General features: G+C 45.1%; 1 protein-coding gene across 1 annotated transcript in view; it reads left to right on the top strand.

Annotated features, from left to right (window-relative positions):
* The first annotated feature begins 14,194 nt into the window (after positions 1 to 14,194).
* TFAP2D (transcription factor AP-2 delta) overlaps positions 14,195 to 24,583 on the top strand; it is a 53,912-nt gene continuing 43,523 nt past the window's right edge. The window contains exons 1-3 of the mRNA XM_017659508.3: positions 14,195 to 14,233; positions 15,235 to 15,732; positions 19,171 to 19,231. Of these exons, the coding sequence (XP_017514997.1) occupies positions 14,195 to 14,233; positions 15,235 to 15,732; positions 19,171 to 19,231 (598 nt within the window). The remainder of the gene's footprint in view (positions 14,234 to 15,234; positions 15,733 to 19,170; positions 19,232 to 24,583) is intronic.

Raw genomic sequence — 24,583 nt, 5'->3', positions numbered from 1 at the left:
GCCCTTTTTACCACAGTATACAGACATTCACTCGCCTACCATCAATAGTAATACACATTGGCCAATTGTAAAATGCTGTTATTTTGAATCCCCTAAAAATCTTACCTTCCAAGGAATGCCTCTAATTGCCCACCGCCATATTTTTTCACTACCTGCACAATATGTGAATACATTATTCACCTTTCACCTTTCCATTTGTTAGAGGAAACATAATTGTCTGTGTCATACAGTACATCATAGACAAAGGAAAAACCTGGATTGAAATGGACTCTTTACCAGTCCAAGGCTATGTTTTTGCTAATAGTTAAAGTTTGGGCAAACAAGTGTTGACTTTGTATTCAAATACCTTATTGTATTCTTAAAAACTGATTATTCCACTAAAACTACTGCAAACTTGATGTTTTAAAAATGCATTTTTAAATAAATACATTAGCTTATGTTCTAATGAGCATTCTGGCAAAAAGAAAGGAGGAATTAAGCAAAAATCAAGGGCTCCTTTCATTAATTTAGGATATGTCTGAAATTTGTAATCTAAGAATAATTTCAGAAAATACACTGTGAGTTAAAATCAACACAGTGCTAGTGCAGAGTAGATAATCAATAAATACATGTTTAATGAATAAAATCATTTTTTCTTGATAGTGTGGGGGCTTTGATCCCTTTTTGCCTGGGGACTTACTGTCCACTAAAGCTTTGAAAACCACGTACAAAAATAAGTAGGAGCACCAGAAAATAAATTATCAGGGCCAAATGTAGGTGCATATACAAAGAATGCATGCTCCAGCATTTTCATAAAAGGAGAAATGCATGGCAGGGTTAGAGGGAAGGAATATCTCCTATAAGGGGGTAGCATGTTGTTCCTACAGCAGGTACTTGTCAGAAGAAAGTAAAAATGATTCTGCAATTAAATCCTTTGAAGAGTTGTTTCAGTTTCCATACAGACAGCTTTTGAATGGGATGCGTAGGACAGCATACCCAACTGAAGTGCCAAAACCCTTTTCAAGAAACACATTTTTCTTTTTACCATAGGATCAAATAATAAATAATAATAATAATAAAGACAGCTTGGAGGAGGAAAAGTCACACTCCCATTTATTCTTTTTTATGTTTCACCTTAAAAGAAGCTTTGATATTTTTATACATCAGTCAGCATCCAGCTCATTTCCGTGAGGGTGTTAACCTTCTCCCTCTGGACACTCGGGATATTAATATTATCCTCTGTAACAATCAGCAGAAGAAATAAAGCATTTACGCAAATACTGCAAATTAGATTAAACTGCAGTTCTGATGTAACCCTGTGACATACAGTTTCTTGTGAATTAAGCCAAATGTACAAGCATTTAATGACTAATCCTTTTAGGTATTTTAATGCCCCCATGAAGATTTATTGAGGAGAAAGAGAAAGCATATGTGGTTTTCCGTTAGAGCCTGCCTGCGGGCGGAGGATTGAGCAGATTGGCTTTTTTTTAATTAATATTTCAGTTCTTTGTGTTTTGGCGGGCAGGTTGCATGTGGTCCTGGTACTGAACGGACAGCTCCTTTCTACTTAGGCTGTTGCACTGGGGGCTAGCAGCCTATAAGGGCAGTGGCAGACCCTGGAGAGAGAGGAGGGAAAGAGGGGGTGAGAGAATGAGATCAAGTGCTGACTTGCCCCTCTTTCTTATACCCCACACAGCCATAGGCTTGCCTCCTTCAAAAATTAACCTACTGATCTATATTGGTAAAATTAGTTATACTTGAAGGCTTCTCAGTTCAGCCACAAAAGGGGAGGAGAAAGCTTGTCAGGCCCTCCTCCCTCCCCTGGGCTTACTACAAACAACTTTTCTGATGCTAGGAGGAAACCTTTGAAGATAAGAAAGGCAAGTTCGCCTGCATTTTAGGAATCCCTCCTGCAGATGGGAGGATTCTAACTAATGAAATCTCCAGGATCACATTTGTTTCTAACGTTATGAACCTTGTTGAATAAAGTAATACACATATGTGTGTATGGGCACACACACATACATATGTACATATGTGTGCATGTATGCATATATAGAGAGAGAGATGGAAATAGTTGTGGGTACAGATATAGATATAGATACATAGATACAGAGCCTCATCAAACAACTTAAAAATATCAATGTTCTTAAAAATCTTTTCTATTTAACCCAATTACATACTACTGCCAAACAAAGTTTGAACTTGGTTTTAAAGTTCACCTGGGTATGAGAAAAAGATGTAAGAAACTGTGAGCTATTGGTAACCAACACATTGCCTTCATTTAATGAAACATTAAAATGCTATCATAGAAATATGAGTTGGAAAATTGTAAAGGATTTTTGACTGTACATTTAATATCAGTGTTGATGTCCTCTGAGTCTAGCTCTCCTAAATAAAACAGTTAGGCGTGTATCAAATATGTCAAACACAAATGTTTTTCTATTGACATTTCTCTGCTTATGTTAAATAATACTACTGTCCTTCATTTTCAGTTCTCCCCTTCTTCCAGGCATATGAGATTATACTCTCTCTTTTCCCTGTAGTTAACAAGAGCCACATAGCTAAATCTGGCCAGATCACATTGATTTATTTACTTGTGCCAAATCCACCAGACCCCTCCCCAACATCCACCTTGTGATAATGCTGAAATAAAGATCTCACTAGATACCTGAGCCTCCAAATGGAGGCTAGCAACCCTGGTGAGGTGTCTAGATCCACAATAGATTGTGTGTTTGAGAAAAATTAACTTTCATCATGCTAAGCTACAAAGGTTTGAGAGTTGTTACCACAGTGCAGCAAGTCCTACTCTGACTACTACACTCTTTTAAAGGAAAAAATATAGTAAGCTGCCCACAGTCAGAATTGTCAGTTATCAGCCTTTCTTGGGACATTATATACCCATGCTATTCAAAGAAATAAAATGCAAGCTATATAAATAATTTTAAATTTTCTAGTAGCCACATTTTTAAAAGAAACAAATGAATTCACCTTAATAATGTATTACCAATATGTCCAAAATACTGTCATTATAATTTATACAAAAGTATGAGATACTTCACATTTTATTCTTCATTCTAAGTATTTGAAAATTAGGTGTGTATTTTATACTTACAGCACTTGTCAGTTTGGACTACCTTCACTTCAAGTGCCAATACCTTCTAGCCCAAGACCACCAAACACCCGCTCATAGTGAGAAATTGGGTTTGTAACTTGCGGGAAGGGAGAAGGCACATCATAGGGAACCATGGAACATTTCAGCAAGGGGTGTCAGGAAGGACTTGCGAGGGCATTTGGACTCTGGTTGGGTGATTTCAGGAATGATCCAAAGAAGCCGAGGTTCACACTGGATTGGGTGCTCTCAGAAAGAGGAGAGAACTGTATGATTAGGTATCACTACCAACATCTTATAGGGAGGGATAATTAAGGTAAAGCTGTGACTGGTAAAGAAGCAGCAGTCACTCATACTGTCCAAGAAGAGTACATTAGGCATTTTGAGGCTTTCACAAGGTTCATGTTCTGTCTGTGTTTGGACATGATTACAGAGTAGTCTGGTCTCTTCTGATGCACCATGGTAGCAGAGAGACCCTGTCTGATCCTGATATTCTGTGAGATGGTCTGTGTTCCACAGAACAGCAGCGCCTGACCACGAGTGTCAGGCCTGCTTTTAGCAACACCATGGCCTAGCTGGTAACAGTAGTCCATTTTTGGATGCCAGAGGCCATTTTGTTGTTATTGTTTTCTCAACGTGTTTATACTACTATTCTTCTGGGGCTGCCGTAACAAAATATCACAGTCTGGGTGGCTTAAACAACAGAAATTTGGTTTTTTACATTTAGGCTGGAAGTCCAGCATCAAGGTGTCAGCAGGTTAGGTTTCTCAGAAGCTTCTCTCCTTAGTTTGCAGGTGGCCATCTTCTTGCTGTGTCTTCACATGGCCTTTCCTCTGTGGGTACATATTCCTGGTTTCTCCTCCTCTTCTTAAAAAGACGCAAGTCATATTGGATTAGGGCCCCACTTTTATGACCTCACTTAAACTTGATTACCTCCATAAAGGCCCTATCTCCAAATATAATCACATTGGGGGTTACAGCTTCAATATATTATATTGAATTACAAGGGAACATAATTCAGACCATAACAGTGCTCCAATGGTCAAATGTGGCTGGTTATTACTACATAAGACAGCACAGTTAAAGACAATCTGAAGCTGACTGGGCCTATTTGCTAGACACTCACATTGACTGGAGGTATTTCTCAGTAGAATCAAATAGATGTTACAAGTTTAAGGAACTTGCTGTTAAAGGAACTCTGAATTACCTCGTTCTCTGTTTTCATCTTCTCCTTTCCCTGTGGTGCAATGTATCGGCATCATGCTAAAGAGTTCTGTATCTCCCTACCCTTTAGCATTTCTTAATGTCTAATCAATGAATCACTTCTTAAGAATAGATTGTATGGTATCATAAAACCCTAACTCTGTAGAAGCCTGAGCCTCCTAACTGACATTCTTCCCAGCCCAGTAAAAGTCATAACATAGCCTCTGTGTCATGTTAGATACACCACCATGGGGAAGAGCAGAATGAACTTTCTACACTTATTTCCTAACAGGCCGGCAGGTTCCACCTTCTCTGGAAAAACAAAGATTTTGGAGTGATCTTTGGTTTGCTGATTTTGAAAAGTGAGAAAAAAATGTTAGAATGAACAGTTTGAAACCCCAGAACTCTTTCAATCTTGGGTTATTCTGGCCACCATAATCTATACAATGGTAAGCAAGCACATTGTCAAGGTATACAATGTCTAGATCTTAAGGATTTTGAATTTTGCTGCCAACTGTATCTGAAACAAACTTGACCTTGTCAATGAAAAGTCCGTTAAAATGATGCCTCTCTAATATTCTGCATTCGTACTCCTCTTCCACCACCAGAGTTTGGATAATTAACGGAGAGTTTCCTCCCCCAGGTCAAAACTGACGTGTCTGGGCAGAGCGCTTACATGGGCTTAGTGCCGTCACCACATAAATCTTAGCATTTAGATCAGAATACACTCCTACAAGACTAATGCTGTTTCAGTGTCTTTAACCAGGGAAAGAAACCGGTTCTCTTTCACTGCCAGCACATAAAAATATGAGGAGTAGATGGTGTTCAATCGTAGAAAGAACCTGACACTGTATTATTTATCAGAAGATCTGCATTCATTACTGATATTTTTAAATATGTGGTACATATTTGATATATCACAGTCTACATGTGTTTCCAGTGTCTTGGACTGGAAAGAGGTCTCAATGCTAGATTTAGTCTAATTCTTCCAGAAAAGGGGGACTTGAGAGGTGCATCTGAAGATACTTGACTGAGCTTCTTAAAACGGACACTCCATGCCATGACCTACTTTCAGGCAGATTGGCAGGATACCTTAAGGGAAAGAGACTCCGAGAATCAAAAATGACTTGTGTCCTTTTCTGTAGTAATTTCTTCAGTGAAGACTCTCTATTTGGAGAAAGAGAAATAGAGAATGAGTGGTTGAGAGAGGGAAAGGAAATTAATGGAGAGAGGATTTCAAAGGGTAGGAGTGGTGAAAGGCTGTTTCTAGGATTGCAACACCCGTCCTTTGCAGAGGACATTGAGACACAGAAGGGCTTAGAGAGGGTGCCTGTAGGTTCCCTCTAGGTTTTTCATGACACCAGAATGAAGAAGAAGAAGCCTGAGCTGAAGGTGTCCCCTTCTGAATCTAGACTTCTAAAACACAGTCCTCTGACATCAGTAGAAATTTCCACAATGAAGACACAAAGCAGAATTTAGTGTTGCAAAATATAGGTCATGGAAGAGAAAAAATACTCTGCATCACTATTAAGGCTGATATAAATCCAATGGGGAGGCTCGGCCTACCAACAGGAATGAGATTAATGGAAATAAATCATATCTAATCATTTTAAAGCACATCATCAATTACTGAGTTGATTCATACATATTTACCCACATTTAATACAACTTAGCTGGGAGAGAAAGCAGAATGGTTAAGTGTCCTGTCTGAAGTTACCTAGCCAATCAGTGTCAGAATCTGTGCATTTTTCACCATCGTTTACTTGCTCAAAGGGAAATCAAAAGAAATTCATCCTAGCATTTGTCTCATGCCTATGTGGTGCCTGTAACCAGAATGGACCTGGGAGGAAGGGACATTACCACAGGCCCCTGAAAATGGCAGGGCCAAAGTAGGACAAATTGTTTAAAATAGAATGTCCTGTTGGGTAAGATGTGTAATAAAGCAGAACTGGTACAAATTCCTCGGCAATGTTCTTGGACATTCCAGGCGGCAGACACAGAATAAGAAACAAAGAGATAAGGTAAATATGGATGGACCAGGAGTTTCAAAACAAAACTATTCAAGGGTAAGTAAAAGACAGACGTGAGGTCTAAACAGCATGCACAGAGTGTGGAGATTCGGCAAGATTACATAATGAAGTCAAGAAAGTGTAAAGGCAAACACTAGCACAGCCAAGTTGAAGAATAAAAGGGCAATTGCACCAGAGATTAAGATAAATAAAATAATAAGGCATTGTTCCAGTACATAGGAAGAAAAGGTCAGTGGAAAAATAAACGGGACCTCTGAGAGGCTGCTGGGGTAATTGACAGAAAAGTCAGACAAAACTCTTTAGTAAAAAAAAAAATTTTTAAGTAACTGGAGGCCTTGATTGCCTCAAAGCTCCCCAAGGCTACCGGGAGGGAGAAGTGGCAGTGGCTTGGGGTCAGCAACCAGAAAGATCCATAGGGCTTGGTTAGAAGGCAGGGGAAGAGATATGCACCGGGGTGAGCAGAACTTGAAGTATTGCAGATGGAGGATCACACACCTCTTGCGCTCCCCCATGTCACTGAGAAGGGACCTGGGATATGAAAGCAGGAGTGAGAAAGGAACCGGTGGAGATTAGAAGAGAAGGGGCTGAACCAGAGCAGAACTCAGGAACGGTATATGAGGACCCTGGGGCACAAGTAGGAGGGAGAGAAAGAGGAAGGGAAGGGGGCGGAATGGAGAGAGGGAGGGAGGGAAGGAATTAGAGAAGAGATAGAAGAAATGAAATCCAAAAAATTCAAAGACCAATATGTTAATTAAGCCAGGAGGAAATACTTAATGAGTCATAAAAGCAAAGGAATTGTGATGTGGAGGCTTGACTGTGCATTCCCTTGATCCTGAATGTGAGGCTTTGGGCTGCGAGGATGGATGCAGCGTCTGAGGTCTAGCTCCAGCCCTGGCCTTATGACTTGCTTAGCTGTGTGACTTTATACTTTATACTTCAGCAAAGGGTAGGATCTGATGGCCTCTGACATGGCCCAGCCGGATTTTCTTCAGTGCCACCTGCCCAAGAGCCGCAAAAACAGACCCCAAGGAAGCAATATGTCCCTAATAATAATGTCTCTTCATTCACCCCCTTAGCGCCTCCATTCCTGCCTTCCAAATAATAATACGCAACATTTATTAAGTGCTTTTCTCTGTCCAGGCTGATCGAAGGGATATATATTCACATAAGCATCACAACATCCCCATGAGCTAAGTGCTAGTATTATTTTTCCCATTTTACAGATAAGAAAATTAAGTAACTGGGTTGAATAGAATGGGAATTGAAGCCCAGGTGGTTCTGGATCTAGCAGCTCCAATTGTTGCTCAACTTGCAGCCTCTGCTACAGGGAGGTCCCGGAGGCCAGGCGCAGGAGCGGCGGAAGGGAGCTGGTGCGGGAGACAGGCGGTTCTGCTGGCGCAGGTGCAGGCTCAGGGGATTCCTGCGGGCCTGCCAGAGCCACAGACACTGGAGGATAGAGCCAGAAACGACCAGCCAGGGGAGGGGACAGGCTTTGGACGCCCTCACAGTGAACACCAGAAAAGATACGGATAAGGTCAGGGAGGCTGGATTTTAAACCGCAGAGTCTGGAAGACTTCTGCTCCAAGGCGACGAGATGACTCACCCCTTACTGCAAAAGAAGCCGGGTCTCCACGTGGGTGTTTTCTGTTAGGCGTCTAGAAAGAATGGAGACATGGGATAAAACCAGGAAACACAAAACCTGGGAAAGTTTAGATGCAGCAGCACAGGCCAGAAGACGTAGTAAGAAAAAAAAAAGTTCCGGATTTGAAGACAAAACATGTTCAAAGCCCCGCGTGACCTTGGCAATCACCCAGGCCTCTTTGAGACTCACTTTCAAGGCTTACCTACCTCTTGGGGGAGGGGCGGTCTCCAGCGAGTGCCAAGGGCTTCAGCTGCCCCTTTTGCACCCCCACGTACTCATTCTAATACTAATACCCACCACACTTACTCCTAACACTTAACCTTGTAGGGTTGTTTTAACGATAAAATGATACAACGCTTGTAAAGAGCTGGGCTCCGGGCCTGGCACGCATAAATGCAACAGAAATGATAGCTGTCGCTGTTACTTTGCTGATACTCTTGGCGCTATAAAAACAGAATATTAATCATGCAAGTCCTCCCTATTTGAGTTATGGGCAAGGGGAGTGGTCTCAGGATCAAAGGAGTGTGCATACTGGTAAAAGTTCTTAGCAGACGGAGGCTCCGTCGGCGGCCCGCGGATTTTCCAAGACCCCTAGCGCGCTGCGAGGGGAAACACGCAAGGAGCGGGGAGAGCACAGGGAGCCCTGGCCGCACGCGCGCGTTTCTTGGCTGAAAGAGGCAGGTTCCCCCAAGAAGAGCAAGGCCTCAGCTTCCTGACGCAGCCGGCTCGGAGGCCTTCGGGACGCCGCCCCTGCCGGCTGGCCGGGCTGCCCGGGGCGGGCGCCCCCCGGACGCGGTGGGGCGGCGAGGCCCGCTCTGCTTGCGCCCGGCTGTGGCGAGAGTCCGGCGGGTCCTCGCCGGGCCTGGTGCAACCCGGCAGCTGCTGCCCACGGGCGAGGAATCTGCCCTCTCTGTTGAGGGCCTCAGCTCCAAGTTTCACTGTTACCAAAGAGAAGGCTTCAGACAAGAGGGTTCTTCTATTTAATTTTCTACTAATACGTTCTCAAGACTTTTTAATTGCTTGCAAATGCATCTTCTCTGTACGATTTTGGAATCCGTGTTGCCTGTGGGCTGCAAGGCTAAGGCAGAACACTGATCCGCGTTAGGCTTTTGACAAACAGCCCAGAGGGCGGGGTAGGGTCGTGCAGAAGGTAAAAAAAAAAAGTAGGAAGGTAAGAAAACGGAGTTTTAAAAAATCAATGACAACCCTTAAACTGAAGAAATGACTGGAGACTCTGTGAGAAATGTTCATTTCCCCTAAATATCCCAAAACTTTTTTTTTTAAATAATCTGCCTTTCTCCTTTGCAATTAGGTAATCTTTTATGCAAGTGGACCTTTTGTTATTGAAGGTGGAATGGGGGCAGGAGGTGGAATACCAGAAGAAATTGAAGAATTATCAAATCCTACTGGAAAGGGAGGGGAGGGACCTTCCTCAAGACACCCGGAGTCAGCATCAGCTCAGCTAAGAAAGGCAAGCAGTTCCTTTTTTGGCTTGGGGTGCGGGGTTCTGACCTGGAGTCCCTGAATGAAGACCCACTCTTCCCGGATCCTGCTCCTTGTAACTGGGTCAAGTTTTAGATTCCTGGATCCTCCCCAGAACTGTTCTGGTATTTGAAGCAACCTTACCTCTCCACTTTGCTTAATGAGGGAAAATGGAGGAAACCAGGGTTGGACACCGTGGGATGGACCCCACATGTTTGTCTTTCCACCATCTGAAGGATGGCACTCACCCTTCCCCACCCACCCACAGTATCAATTACTGGTGGAGATTAGAATAACACCAGAGGAGGTCCTTGGATAAGACGTTTCCATGTCATAAATCCTGAGTGGCTGTGAAACTTGGACCCCTGGGAAAAGGCACTGAGAACTCCCTCAGTGGTTGTTTCTGGAGTCCCCAAACTAAGCTTGTTTTAAAAGCCCATCCAAGGTGAAGGCTCTCATGGTGGGAGGGTGCCTGTGAGAGGATAGACTAGACACCACTAAGATAACACAGCAGACATTGGCTTTCCTTGGATTCTCTCAAGGCCTGTCAGCTCTACCCAAGATAAAGAGTTGGAAGAAAGAGGCTTGACAGGGTTAGGAGTGCCCTTCCCAAGTCAGCATCTTTGTGACCGTGAAAATGGTCTCCTATTTGCAGACCCATGTACAGGTTATGGAACAGCATGCCCACTGGAGCAGAACACATTGATTTCATATCTAGACAATGCACACATAGGCTTTCTTAGGGTGTAAGTTTAATGCATTCAGTCTCATCTCTACTTCTCTCTAAAGAGGAAGGGAGGAAGGGGAAAGAGGGAGGGGGAGGAAAGAAGGAAAATACTCTGGTTGATCTGCATGTACGAATATATCCAAGGAAATATCTTTGGTTGAAAATGACCCAGTATTACAGTCCTTAACAACTCCGCTTAGCATTGTGCAGCAATTGTGTGGGAAAAGTCTTTTAGCGCAACAGGAAAACAAAATCTTTGCGGAAGAGCAAAGAAAATCCTAAGTAGCAAAAAGAAGGAGGTGGACGAGAAGGAGGAGAAATGCATGTTAATAAAGCAAGGGTAGACACCTCCTTGCTGGTAACTGTCCACCAACTGCAAACCCACAGTGGGTAGCAGACCATTTCAGGGGAGATGTTTGGAATTCCATGAAAAATGGGATGACTCATATGGTCAGGAAGAGACCTGAGCTTCTCACACCATCATCTGAACTGTAGGAAACTGTCCAGAAATATCTCTAGCTCTGGATCCTAACCAAAACAAGGATAGATATCAAAAGTTCTCTGCAGATTTCCTAAAGCAACTGCGGTAGAACAATCCTTCCTGAAGTGTGGAGCATGGAATCAGAAGGCAGAACAAAAGTGCGGGGTGCTAAGGGAGACCTCTGGCTTTTGGGGTGCTGGGCTGGAGGGGTCTCTCCCAGGCTTGCAAGCAATATCTCGAGTGGGCTGCAGCCGGCCGGGCTTGGCACTTAGGCTGGGATGCATACTGGCGGTTTCCCGAGGGAAGGAGCCCCAGGCGGTTGTCACTGTGTGTCCTACTTGCCCTGGCCGGTTAATTTAATTACGCCGCCCGCTGGAGAATGTGTAGCCAATCGCTCTCCCGGAAAGGGGCAAAGCAGAGAAAGAGGAATTAGCTTTGCTGAAAAGCCCAGCCTTTGGGTCAAGCAGGATGGCACTTATTAATTGCTCAAGACTATTAATTGGATGGGAGGGAAGACGGTGGGGGGACCGTCTGACAGAAACAAATCCCGCGCGCGCGCACATCACACACATAAACACCGAGCACACCACACACCTGCCTTGATGAGTTTCTTTAGAAAGGGGGCGCGCCGAGCCACCCCAGAGCAGATGGAAGGGAGAGCTGACCAGTATGTGCATATGGCGTGGATGATTTCCCCAACTTTTCTTTCAGGAACAAACAGCTTTTTTTTTTTTTTTCTAGTTGGGATGAGGCGAGAGGGAGCAGTTGGCCAAATGGAGTTTCCCTACAGTTCAGACGCTGGTGTGGGAAGCTGGGACGCTGGGGTGGGAGGAGAGATTTTCAAAGGAGACCTCTAAGCTAAAAGAGACAGCGCTTCACCCTGCCCACATGATCTCCTTTAAATACAAAGAAAAACTTTTTTCTCTTGCTGCATGATCTTTAATTTCCTCTAATAACACGGTAGGTAGAAGGAGCACAGTAAACGAAGCCCTCCCTGGACGCCCACTGTCTTGGCACCTAGAAGTCACGGGAAAACGGGGTGGAGATAGGGAGCGGAATGGAGAGGTATGACTGCCAGTTCTTCGGAGTGTCCTGAAGTATTCAGACGGACGAGACAGCTAGAGGTCATTCTGTGGAAGTACTCAGCTCCAGGCCAGAGCGCATCACCAAGGGTATCAGAGGTGCAGGGGCTGCGAGCACATCTGCTTACAGACGGGGACAAGCACATGGGCCAAATGCACGGGGACAGCAGGCAGAGCAGGCGGCCACGACGTCCTGAGCCTCTAGTTGTTCTCGGGGGAGAGGGTTTTGCCTCCGCTGCCTGGACCTAAGCCAGGGAAAGAAGGCCCCTTCACCCTCAATGAAGACGTATCTGACAGCAGAGTAGTTGGGGGGGAGTTGGAGGGGCTTCTATTAGAAGGGGCCACCCTTTTCCATTTAGGCTCGGACCAACAGAGAAACCAACAACAGGCACGGGAAAGCGCGTCAGGTCATTCCCAAGATAACCCTTGGGCCCTACAAATTATTGGGGATAGGGGGGTGCCAGGAGGTTTATACCTTCTCAGGAGCGGGGGTTCCTGTGGTAAGGTCGTGGGGGCAGGGCCCAGCTCCCGCAGAAGGTTATTTCTTTTGCCTCTGGGTAGACTAGTGAAGCCTCACTCACTCCTGGCAAACAAAAGATTCCACAGCAAGCATTTTGGGATTCAGCCCCTCAGTGCCAACAGTGCTTCTCTTACCCCTCCCACTTAAAGATCAAGGTGGGCCTTCTTCCTTTTCATCTTCATTGGGCTCTCAGTCTCTTGACTTCATTAGACCAAAATATGGAATTTCAAGAAGCTGGAGTCGGGGAGGGGGGTGGGGTGGGGGTGCTTGCACACCTTGAAAAAAGGGAGCAAGTGTTGGCTGATGACCTTTGTGCAGGGCTGAAGAACCACGGATCTCCATTTCAGACAGTGCATTTCAATTCTTGTCTTGTGCCTTTGTCCATTTATATAAAGCGAAGAGCGCTGAGTGACAGCCCCAGTTAGCCTGCATGAGCTGATCCTAATAAACCCTCCCAAACCCAGACCTAAAAAAAAAAAAAGGCCACATGCCTGTTTGCCTGCGGCTTATTATTAAGACACCTTCTCAGCTTAAACACTTAAAAGCTAACCAAATGAAATGGCAATTAAGACTAAATTACCCCTTCTATCTCTGAGATGAGTCTGTGGGGCCAGACAGTTTTTCTGAGGTAGAGAAGGTTGGAGAGCAGACCTTGCAAAGCCCCAGTCTGGCAGGAAGGTAGCCACCGCCACCCACTCCAGGAGCCAAACCATTTGGTGCGGGAAGCCAAGTTTTGAATGAAGTAAAGCCCAAATAAGTTTGAAAGTCAAGAAATCCATCAAAAAGATAGAGATGGGTGCGCTCTGCCTCCTTCCTGCACTCTCTCTGTAAAATAAAACTTTCACACATCTAAGGGTTATTTTGGGGTAATGGTGTTCAAATACCTGGTGCCACTTTTAAATGGTCTATGCCCACCCCCACCCCCACTCCCCATTCAGCACTGTTTCTGAAAGGGAAGAAGGAAAACAAAAAAGACGGGGAGAAATGGGTTGGGTTGGAGAGTAGAAGAAATCGTTTTACCTAAATGTCGAATCTTGTCACACATTTTTATTCTCTTGTATTTTTCTTAAATATACTTCCAGTTACACCATTTCTTTATGATAGAAACTTGGGACTGTCCATTATGGTTATATATTTTAAAAGCTGCTAAAAGTGTAAGATACTACTGGGGCATTGTTTTCAGAGAAAGGAAAAGAACCCAAATTCGGTGTACATATGGAAAGAGCAGTATTGTTTCCACTTGGGCAAAGGCAGATACCCCAATCTGGGTGAAATTGATTCGGGGGCTTGTTGGAAAAAGCAGCCTTCAGCATCCAGGGAGTGGAACCAATAGGAAGGAACACTTGCTCATGTAAAAGGAAGCTTTAATTAATATATATTTCTATCTCTAATATACACATATCGGAGCTAGATCTTTATCTTCACAATAAAATGTGTGCAAATGCCCTCTGCAGAGACGAGTCTCCACCTCAGTCGGTATAGAAAAGCATGATAAAGGTTGGAAAAAATGGATAAAAATGTTGAAAGAACCTCCAGTTCCTTATTAGGCGAAGATACAATATTTATTCCTTGTCTCCTGGGATAAATCTCTTCTGCCTATTGTCCTCCCAGTTCTCAGTGCTGATGCTTAATTTTCAAAACTTCTATATTACCAAGGGACCTACGACATCAGCCAAAGAAATACTCAGCAAGTACAAAATCTGTTCCAGGGAGCTGCTTTTGTGCAGAGGGAAAATTTTGTTCCTACAGGTTTTTAAGTGGGTACGAGGCGAGGAGCTATCTGATCCGGGCAAAGCCGTTACCATTTAGATCTCTATCTATAGAACATTTTTTTTCCTTAAAAAAAAAAATTGGAAAATACAAGAAGTTTGGATTTTTTTCCCGATTCTTTTTTTGGAGGGGGAAATTGCATCGTAAGCTTTCGGAGAAACCCAACATGTCAACTACCTTTCCGGGACTAGTCCACGATGCCGAGGTATTATTACTTTTTTTTTTTTTTGAGCGCGCGTGTGTGTGGCGACGGCGGCGGTGGCGGCGGCGGTGGCAGCCTCTCCTGTCTCTAATCTATACCGGACCGTTACATTTAATTATAATCTGGCTTTCGGGGGAAGTTAAGGAAGGAAAGGGGAGAAAGTTCGTTATGACATCTGTCGCCAGGAAGGGCAACTCTCTGCCACGTTAAGGAACATTTGCCATAATGAGGGAGAAAACATAATCCTAATAATAAAGAAAAGGAGTAAGGGGGGTGAGGAGAAGGAGATAGAGATGGAAAAAAAGATACTCAGAAAGGCAAAGTAAAGAGATTGATGGGGGGGTGGGGGGGTTGGTGGACAAGGGGGGTGGGGAACAACGCACCCCTTTTGGAATGGGCTTATTCCAGGAAAGTTAAGCAGAAGCGGGAGGTGGGGGTGGGGGGGCTCGGATTTCTTGCCCCAAATGGTTAAGGAAATGAGCAAGTTGAACGATTTGCACAGACTGGATTTTTTTTATTTTTAATGTATGGATAATGATTTCGAGCAGCTGTGGCGGAACGTCTCCGCATGGGCAGCCGCGGACTGCGGGGTCGGGGTCTGGCTGGAGCGGAGAGGCGCGGGCCCGCGGCCGGGAGTGTGGGCTCCGGGTCTGCTGCTCGCGGCCCCAGAGGCAGTCGGAAACCTGGCTCCCAACTCCCAGTTCGCTGCGCACGTTGGGCAGGGGCTGTGTGTGTGTGTGTGTGTGTGTGTCACCCGCACCTATATAGGGTGGGGGATGTTTTTCCTCTCGGCGCGGTGAGGACGAGGCCGCCCACCCCCAGTTCGCCTGCTGGCAGAGACTCGCTGGCGAAGGCGCTGAGCCCCGGCTGCCCGCCCGAGCCCAGCGCGCTCACTCTCCTCGGAGGGCCAGAGAAAGCTCCCGGCTCCGGGAGTGCAGCGCCTTAGTTGCAAAATGACAAACCTCAAGTTTTTCTGCTCTCCCCTTTCCCCCTCTTCCTTCCAGATACGTCACGACGGATCAAACAGCTACCGTTTGATGCAGCTCGGCTGCCTGGAGTCCGTAGCCAATTCCACTGTCGCCTATTCCTCCTCCTCTCCTTTAACTTACTCCACCACCGGCACCGAGTTTGCGTCCCCTTACTTCTCCACTAACCACCAGTACACCCCGCTCCACCACCAGTCCTTCCACTACGAGTTTCAGCACAGCCACCCAGCCGTCACCCCCGACGCCTACTCTCTGAACTCGCTCCACCACTCGCAACAGTACTACCAGCAGATCCACCACGGGGAGCCCACCGACTTTATTAACCTGCACAATGCGCGGGCGCTCAAGTCGTCCTGCCTGGACGAGCAGAGGCGGGAGCTGGGCTGCCTCGATGCCTACCGCCGCCACGACCTGTCCCTCATGAGCCACGGCTCTCAGTATGGAATGCACCCAGATCAAAGGCTCCTGCCAGGGCCCAGCCTGGGGCTGGCCGCCGCGGGAGCAGACGACCTGCAGGTAAATAAGCATGCAGCGAATTTGCGCCCTCCCCTCTCCGTCCTCCCCCTCCCCCTCTGTTAAGGCTCTGACTGTGAGCGTCTCTCTCTCTCTCTCTCTCTCTCTCTCTCTCTCTCTCTCACACACACACACACACACACACTACTTATGGAAAGTTATCAAAACAATTAGAGGAGGCGTGTGCCATTCTGTCTCTCTCATTGGATCAGGGCATTTCACCTGGACTCCAGGGAGTCCGGCTAGCTGCACGCCCCCACTTTCAGTGGGCCTGCACAGAGGTCATCTGAGAATCTGTATTTCTGTGCCTGAGAGGAAGGCATAGGGGAGCTCAAGGAGGCTGGGGTTGAGCCAACTGGACTCAGAATAAGACCCGATAAGTTGATAACCAATCACACCCTCAGTCTTGGTGCTTTGCTGGGTCCACCCACAAGTCCCAGGTGTATATCCCAGACTGAGTCTCTGGGGAATTTACTGTGACTCCCCAATTCATAGTTTGTTGGTTTGTTGTACAGTGTTGGAACATTGTTGGAAACCTGAGCTCTGGCACAAGTTTCACCAAATATGCTAGATTGCCATAGAAAGCAACGAATGGCAAATGACAGCCTCAAAAATTTACCCTAATGAAAGGATCAGCACAAAGCGCCTTGCCCGTGTGTGGGGTTGAGCCTAATCCTATCTAAGGAATGTTCAGTCCCACCACCAGCTGGATGACTCACAACCTGATTTTTCCTCTCCTGGCCATTAACTTTTACATAAAATGCAACCCTTACAAAAAGGAAATGAAAAAATAAAGGAAGCGAGGGAGAGAAAAGGCAGAGAAATGGAGGGAGAAAAAGAGAAAAGGGAGAGAGGAAGGAGAGAGGAAGAAAGAAAGAGGGAGAGAGAAATTCAGATACCGTAGAGGCCATCACTTAATGAGATCATCTCTCTACTTTCCTTCTTAATGTATTTTTGCACATTCTTTGCAAACAATAGAATTTGTAATTAAGCAAGCATATTGTTACAGCCACATTTCAAATAAATAAGCCCATAAATGCCCCAAAAGAACCCAGAAAGTAAGAATCTGTAGTTTTTTTTCTGGCCGAAAGTTCAGCTCTTTCAGAGTCCTTCCTTTTTCAGTGCGCACAAAGCTGGCCACCTTCTCCGCAGTCACAACGAGAGGGGAGAGACTCGAAGAGCACAAGTTGGAGACGTAAGAGATCCCTTGTTGCGCACAGAAAATCTTTTCCCCTCATTTACCTCCGAGCAAGGGATTATTTTTAAATTAAAGTGAAAGCCCTTATAGTCCCAGCAAAAAGCCCTAGTTTCAAGATCGGGACACAAGGAAAAAGATGTGGCTCCATAAACCTTGACTTTCTAGATTTATAGTCACGAAATAATTTTATACGCTCAGGGTATTTTTACATTTTTCACAAGGATCCCCTTATGTCTCAAGAGAAAAAAAAATCTGCCATTCAATGCTTAGCTCAACTAAAACCTATTTACTCCTTTTAATAGCCGCGTCTGCTGCTGATTTTGTTGTATCTGTACAAATTTTTTTTCTGTGCTAGGCACAAAGCCGGGCATTTTTCAAAAGAGGGGATTAGAACATTTGCAAGCACCAGACAAAGAGCGAATCCCGTGCAAAAGAACACCGTAGTTTATCCAATTTTCGACTTAGTGCCATTCAACTGGTCATTTATGCAATGTCATCCGAGCAAACAACATGTTTTACTTATGAGGGGGAGAAGTTTGTTAAGTAAAGAGACCAAGATGCGTTTCTTCCAATAAAATAAACATCTTAACGGTGCGCCTGGAAATGGGACAGAAAGCAATTCACTCCCTTGGAGAGCTTCGAAGCCCTTTACCTTCTACATTTCAGATATTTTGAAAGAGGTTTTTTCAGCCTATGTCCTTTTTGTATTCTTAATCTCCCTTTTCCGGTTTATTACTCATACTAAGGGAATCATACTGAGAGAAGCACTCCAAGATACTAGAAAGCTAAGAGTATGGTATATCATATATTTATGTATCTATGTCTATAGACATATCTACATATGCGTATGTATATGTATATATATATACTACATATATATGCAAATGAAACAAGTTGTAAATCTGGCAAGTTATTTTTTTCCACTTCTCCTGGACTTAGTTGGCAGAATGAAAAGGAAAGAGGAAAAAAAGTCATAGCTACTTTTAAAAAGAGAAATGGGGAGGGGATGTGTGGGAGAAACCCGTCTCTCTCCTTTTATTTCTTCCTTTTTAAAACATTCATCAGCATATGCCTCATTTCAAATGCAACAAATGTAAATATACTTTTCCCTGCACAGAATTTTAAGTGAAAGTCCAATGGTTTGGAGGGCAGTCTAAGTCTGCCTAACAGATGCAAACAGTCTTGTGGCTTCAGTTCCATCTTTGAGTCCCCTAAAAAGATTTGCTATGGCCAACAAAGGAAACTGTCACACCTTTTCCCATCACCGCTTTAATTTATGCTCAGTCTCCAAGTTTTTTTTTTCATATTGATTTGATAATCACTTTAAGGCAGAACATTTAAAATAAGAAAGAGCTCATGAGTAGGTTGAAAAGGGGGGTCTTACAGGCCTGCCTCAATATGGTGAAAATGGGGAAGCAAAGGGAGCCAGGGCTGTAAAGGTTGTTTTGTAAAGTGGGTTTTTATTATGCACCGACTCTCTCCGCATTTACTTAACTCTTCACGGGCTGTTGGGTAGGTTAACACCCTTCAAGGCCTCTTTCATGTCCAATACCTCGTTTGTTTGTAAAGGAAAATGAGCTTTTAACACATTTTGACTCAGGGGGAGAAAAGAGAGAGAGAGAAATTTTTATTTTTCTTATTCAAAACTCAGCAAACCCTTTCCTGCTTCCCAACTTCAATGATCCCTCAATCCATTAGGAGCCTGAAGATCTCCAGTGAGTGAACCGGAAGGGGTTACTCTGTAAGACACATTCTGGATAGGATACTCCTACATGTGGGGTAAAGCAGAGCCCTCATAAGATATCTTAAGTCCTGCACTTGAAATGGCTCCTCTGAGCTCCGACGAAATCCACAGGGCCAGACCTGACACTTTTGGAGTAATTTGCTCCACGCAGGAAGTGCAGTGGAAACTGTCTGTGTATCCGCTATGTGCCTTGATGGGAACTCAAAGGGCTTCTCATTCTCTTATGCTAAAATAAAAGTGTAATATTGTGTAGTGCTGTAAAATGCATACCTTGAGGTTTATACAACTTTTAGATTGTGGTTTTTAGGACATTTTTTCCCCCTTAAAATCATGTGTGCTGCCAAACTTACTCCAGCTCGGTGGTTGCTTTTAAAGGTTTACTATGGCGTTTGGGGGCTATGGGGTTCAGCGAAAGACTTAATCTACAAGGCAGATTGAAAGACTCAACTCATGTGGCCATACCCCGTTGATTGATTTTATTTATTTTTCGTTCATTAAGGGTTCCATGGAAGCCCAGTGTGGGCTAGTTCTCAATGGCCAAGGTGGAGTGATAAGAAGAGGTAAGTAACATGTTAAAATAAACATTCTTCTCTCATCTGTTATTTTGTATTGAAGATGTAGTGGTGCTTTTAAACATTAGATCCCTTGTCTGAGGAGTAAGAAAATAAATTAGTCTTGGTCAGATACTCTTGTCCCAGACAAACATACCCACATAAAAAAGTCTCCCTTCCTCCATCAAGGCTTGAACCCAGCCTGTGCCCAAAAGACTTGTGATACAAGAAATTTGCTGTTCCTCACAGTAGAGTGACAGAATAAAAGTTAGAGGCCAAAAAAAGCAAAAGAAAATGAAAAAAATCCTTCTCACACACCCTTCCCCCATCACCACATCCTGGAGCAGAATTTCTGGTCTCTTTTAGCCCAAAATGTGCCAGCCACAGCCTGGGTGTTTGAGGTAATGGTGTTAGCTTGAGGCTTTGAAGGAGTCTGTGAAAGGCTAGACTGGCTGAGGATTCAGGGAAGGCTAATGAAACACCAATATTGTAGCTGCCCTTATTTTTCTAAGTGTCCAGAACATTTCTTTCTTTAAGGGAGGGGGGAGGAGGAGGTGGTGTTAACTGTACCGGATAAAGCTTTCTTGTTCCCATCTGTTGAGGAAAACATCTGAATCTAGAGTTACCCATGGAATTGGAAAGTGGGGGAAGGCAAGAGTTGAGAGCTGTTGCTTTCAGCTCAGACACTGAAGGGGGCTGCATCTCAGATGTTCCATTCTGACAAAAGGTTTTGAACTATGACATTTTAAGGGCCTCCAGGCAGTGCAGATTTTGCTGGCTTTCCCACTTAACTGTACCCGGAGCCTCTGAAGCTTATTTTCCTAGCAAGCTGAGTAACCCGAGGAACACACAAGGCAAGGGGGACCAGCTGTTCTCCCAACTTCATACGAATTAATAAGAAGTGGCCTATTCACCAGACTAATTCCAGCTCCAGGGCCGCAGTTTTCTTTAGTAACTGCACCACTAAAGACTGAGTCACTTCTGATGGCAAATAAACATCCTTCCATCCCTCTCCATCCCTTTCAAGGTTTGTTGAAAGATTCCCATGCTTTTCCAAAGAAAGAAATGCATTGGTGGAAAACAGTGGATTCTTTTATTTTTAAAATACTGGTTTTGCCCAGTATTTTAAACCCAATGTCCAGTGTGAAATTCCATTTAATAACAGGGAAGAAAAGAAAAGAGTCCTTTCCTTTTGCAACCTGAATATTGTCTTGGTGGATATTTTTTGGAACTTCCATTAAATGTAAAATAGCTATTCAACTTTGTTGTTTCAACCAACAGAGATTTGAAAAGTATTTTTTTTAAAAAAAAACTACATATGTTGCTTCACAAAGATTTTTCTTAAATGAGCCATTATTGAATCCTGTCAGGCCAATACTAAGCCATATTGAAAGGACATGAGACAGGCTCAAGTAGTGAAATAGAGTGAAATAGACTGTACATACTGTTGGGGTGAATGGTTAAAATGCACAGAAAAAGAGGGGCCAGGTGAGAAGCTCTAATCTGGGTCTGTTGGCACGATCGCACTCAAGGTGAGGCGGAGTACTCTGGGCGCACGGAGGTGTCTGTGGTGCTGAAGGACAGCGCCACTAATGAGCGCTCGCAGCCGGCTTCTTCCAGAGCCCGGCTGGCGATACCGCTGTCTGCGTTCAGTTCCACACTTGCTCCAAGATCACCTGATCAAATGCTTAGAAATCGCATCAGATTGTACGAAAGCTGACTGAGGGCCAAGGACAGGATCTTGAAGGGAGGCGGCTGTGCAATGGGTTGAATCTTTGGAGAGAGATTAAAGGGACACCCCTTCACCATCCTCCCAAGAAAGACCAACGTTCTTGGGTAACTGAAGAATGGCAGCTGCGGGCTTACCCTTTCTGAGCCAGGTAAACTAGTCGTTCTTAGGTGATGTCTTATTGTTCATTTCACCTAAAAATCAGTGCTGAGTCTGCTGTTTTAAACCAGATTTTATCTTTTAGGAGAACAGCATGGCTCCAAAGAGAAAGGGGAGGTGAATGGGGTTTATGTCTGTATTGTTTGACTAAACTCTTATCCTCCTCCTCCACACCCTGCGAAGGAATTCAGAACTTAACTGCTGAGTTTATTCCATCTCCACGTGTCTTAGAGAAAAGTCAGTTAACTTTGTTGGGCGGCAGAGACCATGTTTTGAGTCTTTGGGTGTCTGTTTACTTTGAAACGATTGATGTTGATGACAATTTACAAATGGATAGCAAGGATGTCTTGCATTAAAAAGTAGTGTATATTCTGCCAAATTAGGCCCAGCTCATTTTAGGACTCCCCACTTTTGAAGAAACACTAAGGAAGTCCCTACTTTTTATTGTTATGGTAGTGATAGGCTTCTGAATACCAATACTTTGTCACCTTCGTTCATCAAAAATCGGGAGGACACTAACTCATGTGCTCTGACAATATCACCCTATTGTGTAATAGCTTAGATGGAATGTCTGTTCTCTTCTAATCCATGCTTTACAGGTGACGTTTCTTGAAAAACACAGCTTTTCACCATTTTCCTTTTCCTGCTAAGCTCAAGGATAAACTCAAATTTCCAATGGTTTCCAGAATATACTGTGGAAGGAAAAAATAGATTTCACTTCCCATGACCCCTGATGCTCTTCTAGAAGACAGATCCTTAAGTGCCCTACAAGGAGTTCAACAGCGAGAAGCTGTCTTGGTTTGCAGTGGTGTCTGTGAGGGGGTTGGGGGGGGGGTAGTCTCATTTCTTTTAAATTGGCCACTTCTACTTGCAAAGAACAAAATAACATTTCCCTGACTCATTTGGTAAGTGGCAGTTACATTGTTTTTTTTTGCCGATAATGAAGGCCCTGATAGCCCAGAGAAAGCGCGGAAAAGGGGCAGCGGCGAGGTAATTACCACCCAGATAAAATATTTGCCACCGCCTCAGAGGTGCAGCTCTCCGCGCGCTCACTCTCGCTTTATGGTGTGAGCGATATTGCCCGCAGCTCCTCCACTCCAACCATCAGAACCAATAATCTTTACTTTACCCTGTGCTCGCGTATCGATAGCTTCTCTAGCCTCCGGCGTCGGCTTTGATATGTTAATATTTCTGAGTAGCAAATTCTGCAGAGATCATATTAATGTTGTACGTACAGAGTGAAGCTTTGCCTTCGTTGAATATTCAGATACTGGGTTTCAAAAGGCATCTCTTCTTCAAGAAATGAGGCTTCTATTTACAGGAGTTGTCTGTGTTTTTAATCATTAAAAAAAAAAAGGGAAACTCATTCTTCTTTTCCCCACGAATCTTGTGAGGCTCCCTCGCGGGCTCCTCCCCTTGGTCAGGTGCTGATCCCTTTCTTTCCTTGCTCTGAGTTTTATAGCAGGAGAACATTGTTGATGAGGCCCGAGATGACGATGATGATGAAGCTAATAATGAGCGGATCCAGATTGGAATCGCACAGTAGGGGTTCAACCGGGTAGGGGGGCTGTGGCATCTAGAAGAGGATGGAAGTGAAGTGTGAACACCCAGCTTTTCCGTGTTTGGGGGAAAAGTGACATTTTGGCCCTACTCTTTTCTGTGGAATAGCCATCTCAAAAAAAAAAAAAGCAAAAAAAAAAAGGAAGAAAGGAAAAAAGTGAAGAGGGGAATCGCCCTTGTTTCGCTTTGTGATCACTCTGCCTTGCAGCCCCAGGCTAATTTCAGACGCTTAAATACCGCCAGAGCCTCTGGGCCACGCGGAGAGAGAGCGGACCTGGCCACGGGCAGGCGGGAGTGCTTTCCGGATTGCCCGTGGCTACACAAAATACAAACTACTTTGAATCAAAACATTTTGGGGGGAATTAATATGATCTGAACTCTGCACAATTTAAGAGAACTGGAGTTTGTCAGATCGCTTAGAGATGACTGGCACGCCAAGGCGCAGGCATTTATGCTGCGGTACAAACATTGTCAGATATGATTTAATTCCCCCCCCCCCAAAAAAAAGCTTCTATGAAACGGAGCTTAGCATCAATCGTCCAGTCTGCCAATAACACGGTGGACGGACTGACCGCTCCTCCCTTCCGCCGCCCTCACGGTGGCCCACAGGCTGTTTTGCAGGAGGATGAGCCTTCCCCCGCTTCTTCGGGGTTTCTCCAAGGCCCTGACTCTGGAACTCGAGCTTGAGGGCACCTTTAGGTTTTCGCAGCTCCTGGAAGGAGTAGGACTGAAGCGGGGAGGGCGGAAAGCCTGTTCCTCTTCCGCCATCAGAACCCCCGGAATCTCGCTTGGCTCCAGTCGCCAAAACTCATCTCTGAGTCTCATCCATTTTGAAAACAGAGCCAGAAATACACCTCGAGAGCCTCGCCTGCCTCCTGGGTCCCCACACGCAGATTCGGGATTCAGTCTTCTCTATGTGGAGTCTAAAATTCATGTACAAAGGGTTTCGAGAGGCATGGTCTGTTGGAAATCCTTTCTGCGGGGGAGGGGAGGCTGCTTCCCCAAGGCCTATACTGCCTGCTCTCTAATTTCTTTGTTGCTTTTGAGAATCACCAAGACCATCACCAAAAGCACAGTCTGCACCGGGCAGTGGGGATTGACCCTGCCGCACCCACCATTACACACCCACCGCCCCACCAGACCTGTGCGTCTCCCGGGGCAGGCCTCCCTTCCTTTTGTTCCACCTGGAATGTGAACCAGGAGGAGCGCGTTCAGACCTGGTGATCAGTTACACCTGTCATGGAACCTCCTTCTCCCAAACAGCGCGCTTCGTGGCTGGCACATCATCTGAAGCCTCTGTGATTGCAGTTAAGCCCCTATCGCTCTGCTGTTTTATTACAATTAATGTCTACTGGCGCGGGGGGGAGGGGATTACATGGGGTGATTGAGATTGAGACCAGAGCCAAAGCAGTCAAGTGTGATCCTACCCCATCCAGTTTACACGCGCACCTCGCAGGAATGAAGCCACAGAACAGGGACCGGAAGCTCCTATAATGGCTTACACATTTTTAATGTGTCTGAAAAAAAAAACGAGCGATCACTGGAGATGAACAAGGGGAGCGAAAAAAATCCCTGCCGTTTGTATTTCTTTCATTTGAATTGTAAACATCTGTTTGGCTGTAAGGCGAACAGAACATTTATTTTGCTCTCAAGATTTGGTCTAATTATGTCAACACCGCAGCTGCGCGAGTGGGGCGGTGCTGCAGCTTTGCGGAGGCGGCGCGCACCGGCCGCGCGCGGGGAAGCCCGCGGGGAAGTATTGACCGCACCTGAGGCGCCAGGGCCTCTTGGCCATCGCTTGCTGGGGTTTTGGAGGAGGAGGCATCCAGAGGGGAAGAGAGGCTTAGAGGCAGCTTGGGGGCGCCAGGGGAGCCGCAGTTTCTTGGAGACCGCTGCTGATGTTTCCACTGCCC

This window comes from Manis javanica, chromosome 16 (assembly GCF_040802235.1).
Source record: "Manis javanica isolate MJ-LG chromosome 16, MJ_LKY, whole genome shotgun sequence".
NCBI lineage: Eukaryota > Metazoa > Chordata > Mammalia > Pholidota > Manidae > Manis > Manis javanica.
Note: the sequence above shows the minus strand (reverse complement) of the source record. Positions and strands in the feature narration are given on the sequence as shown.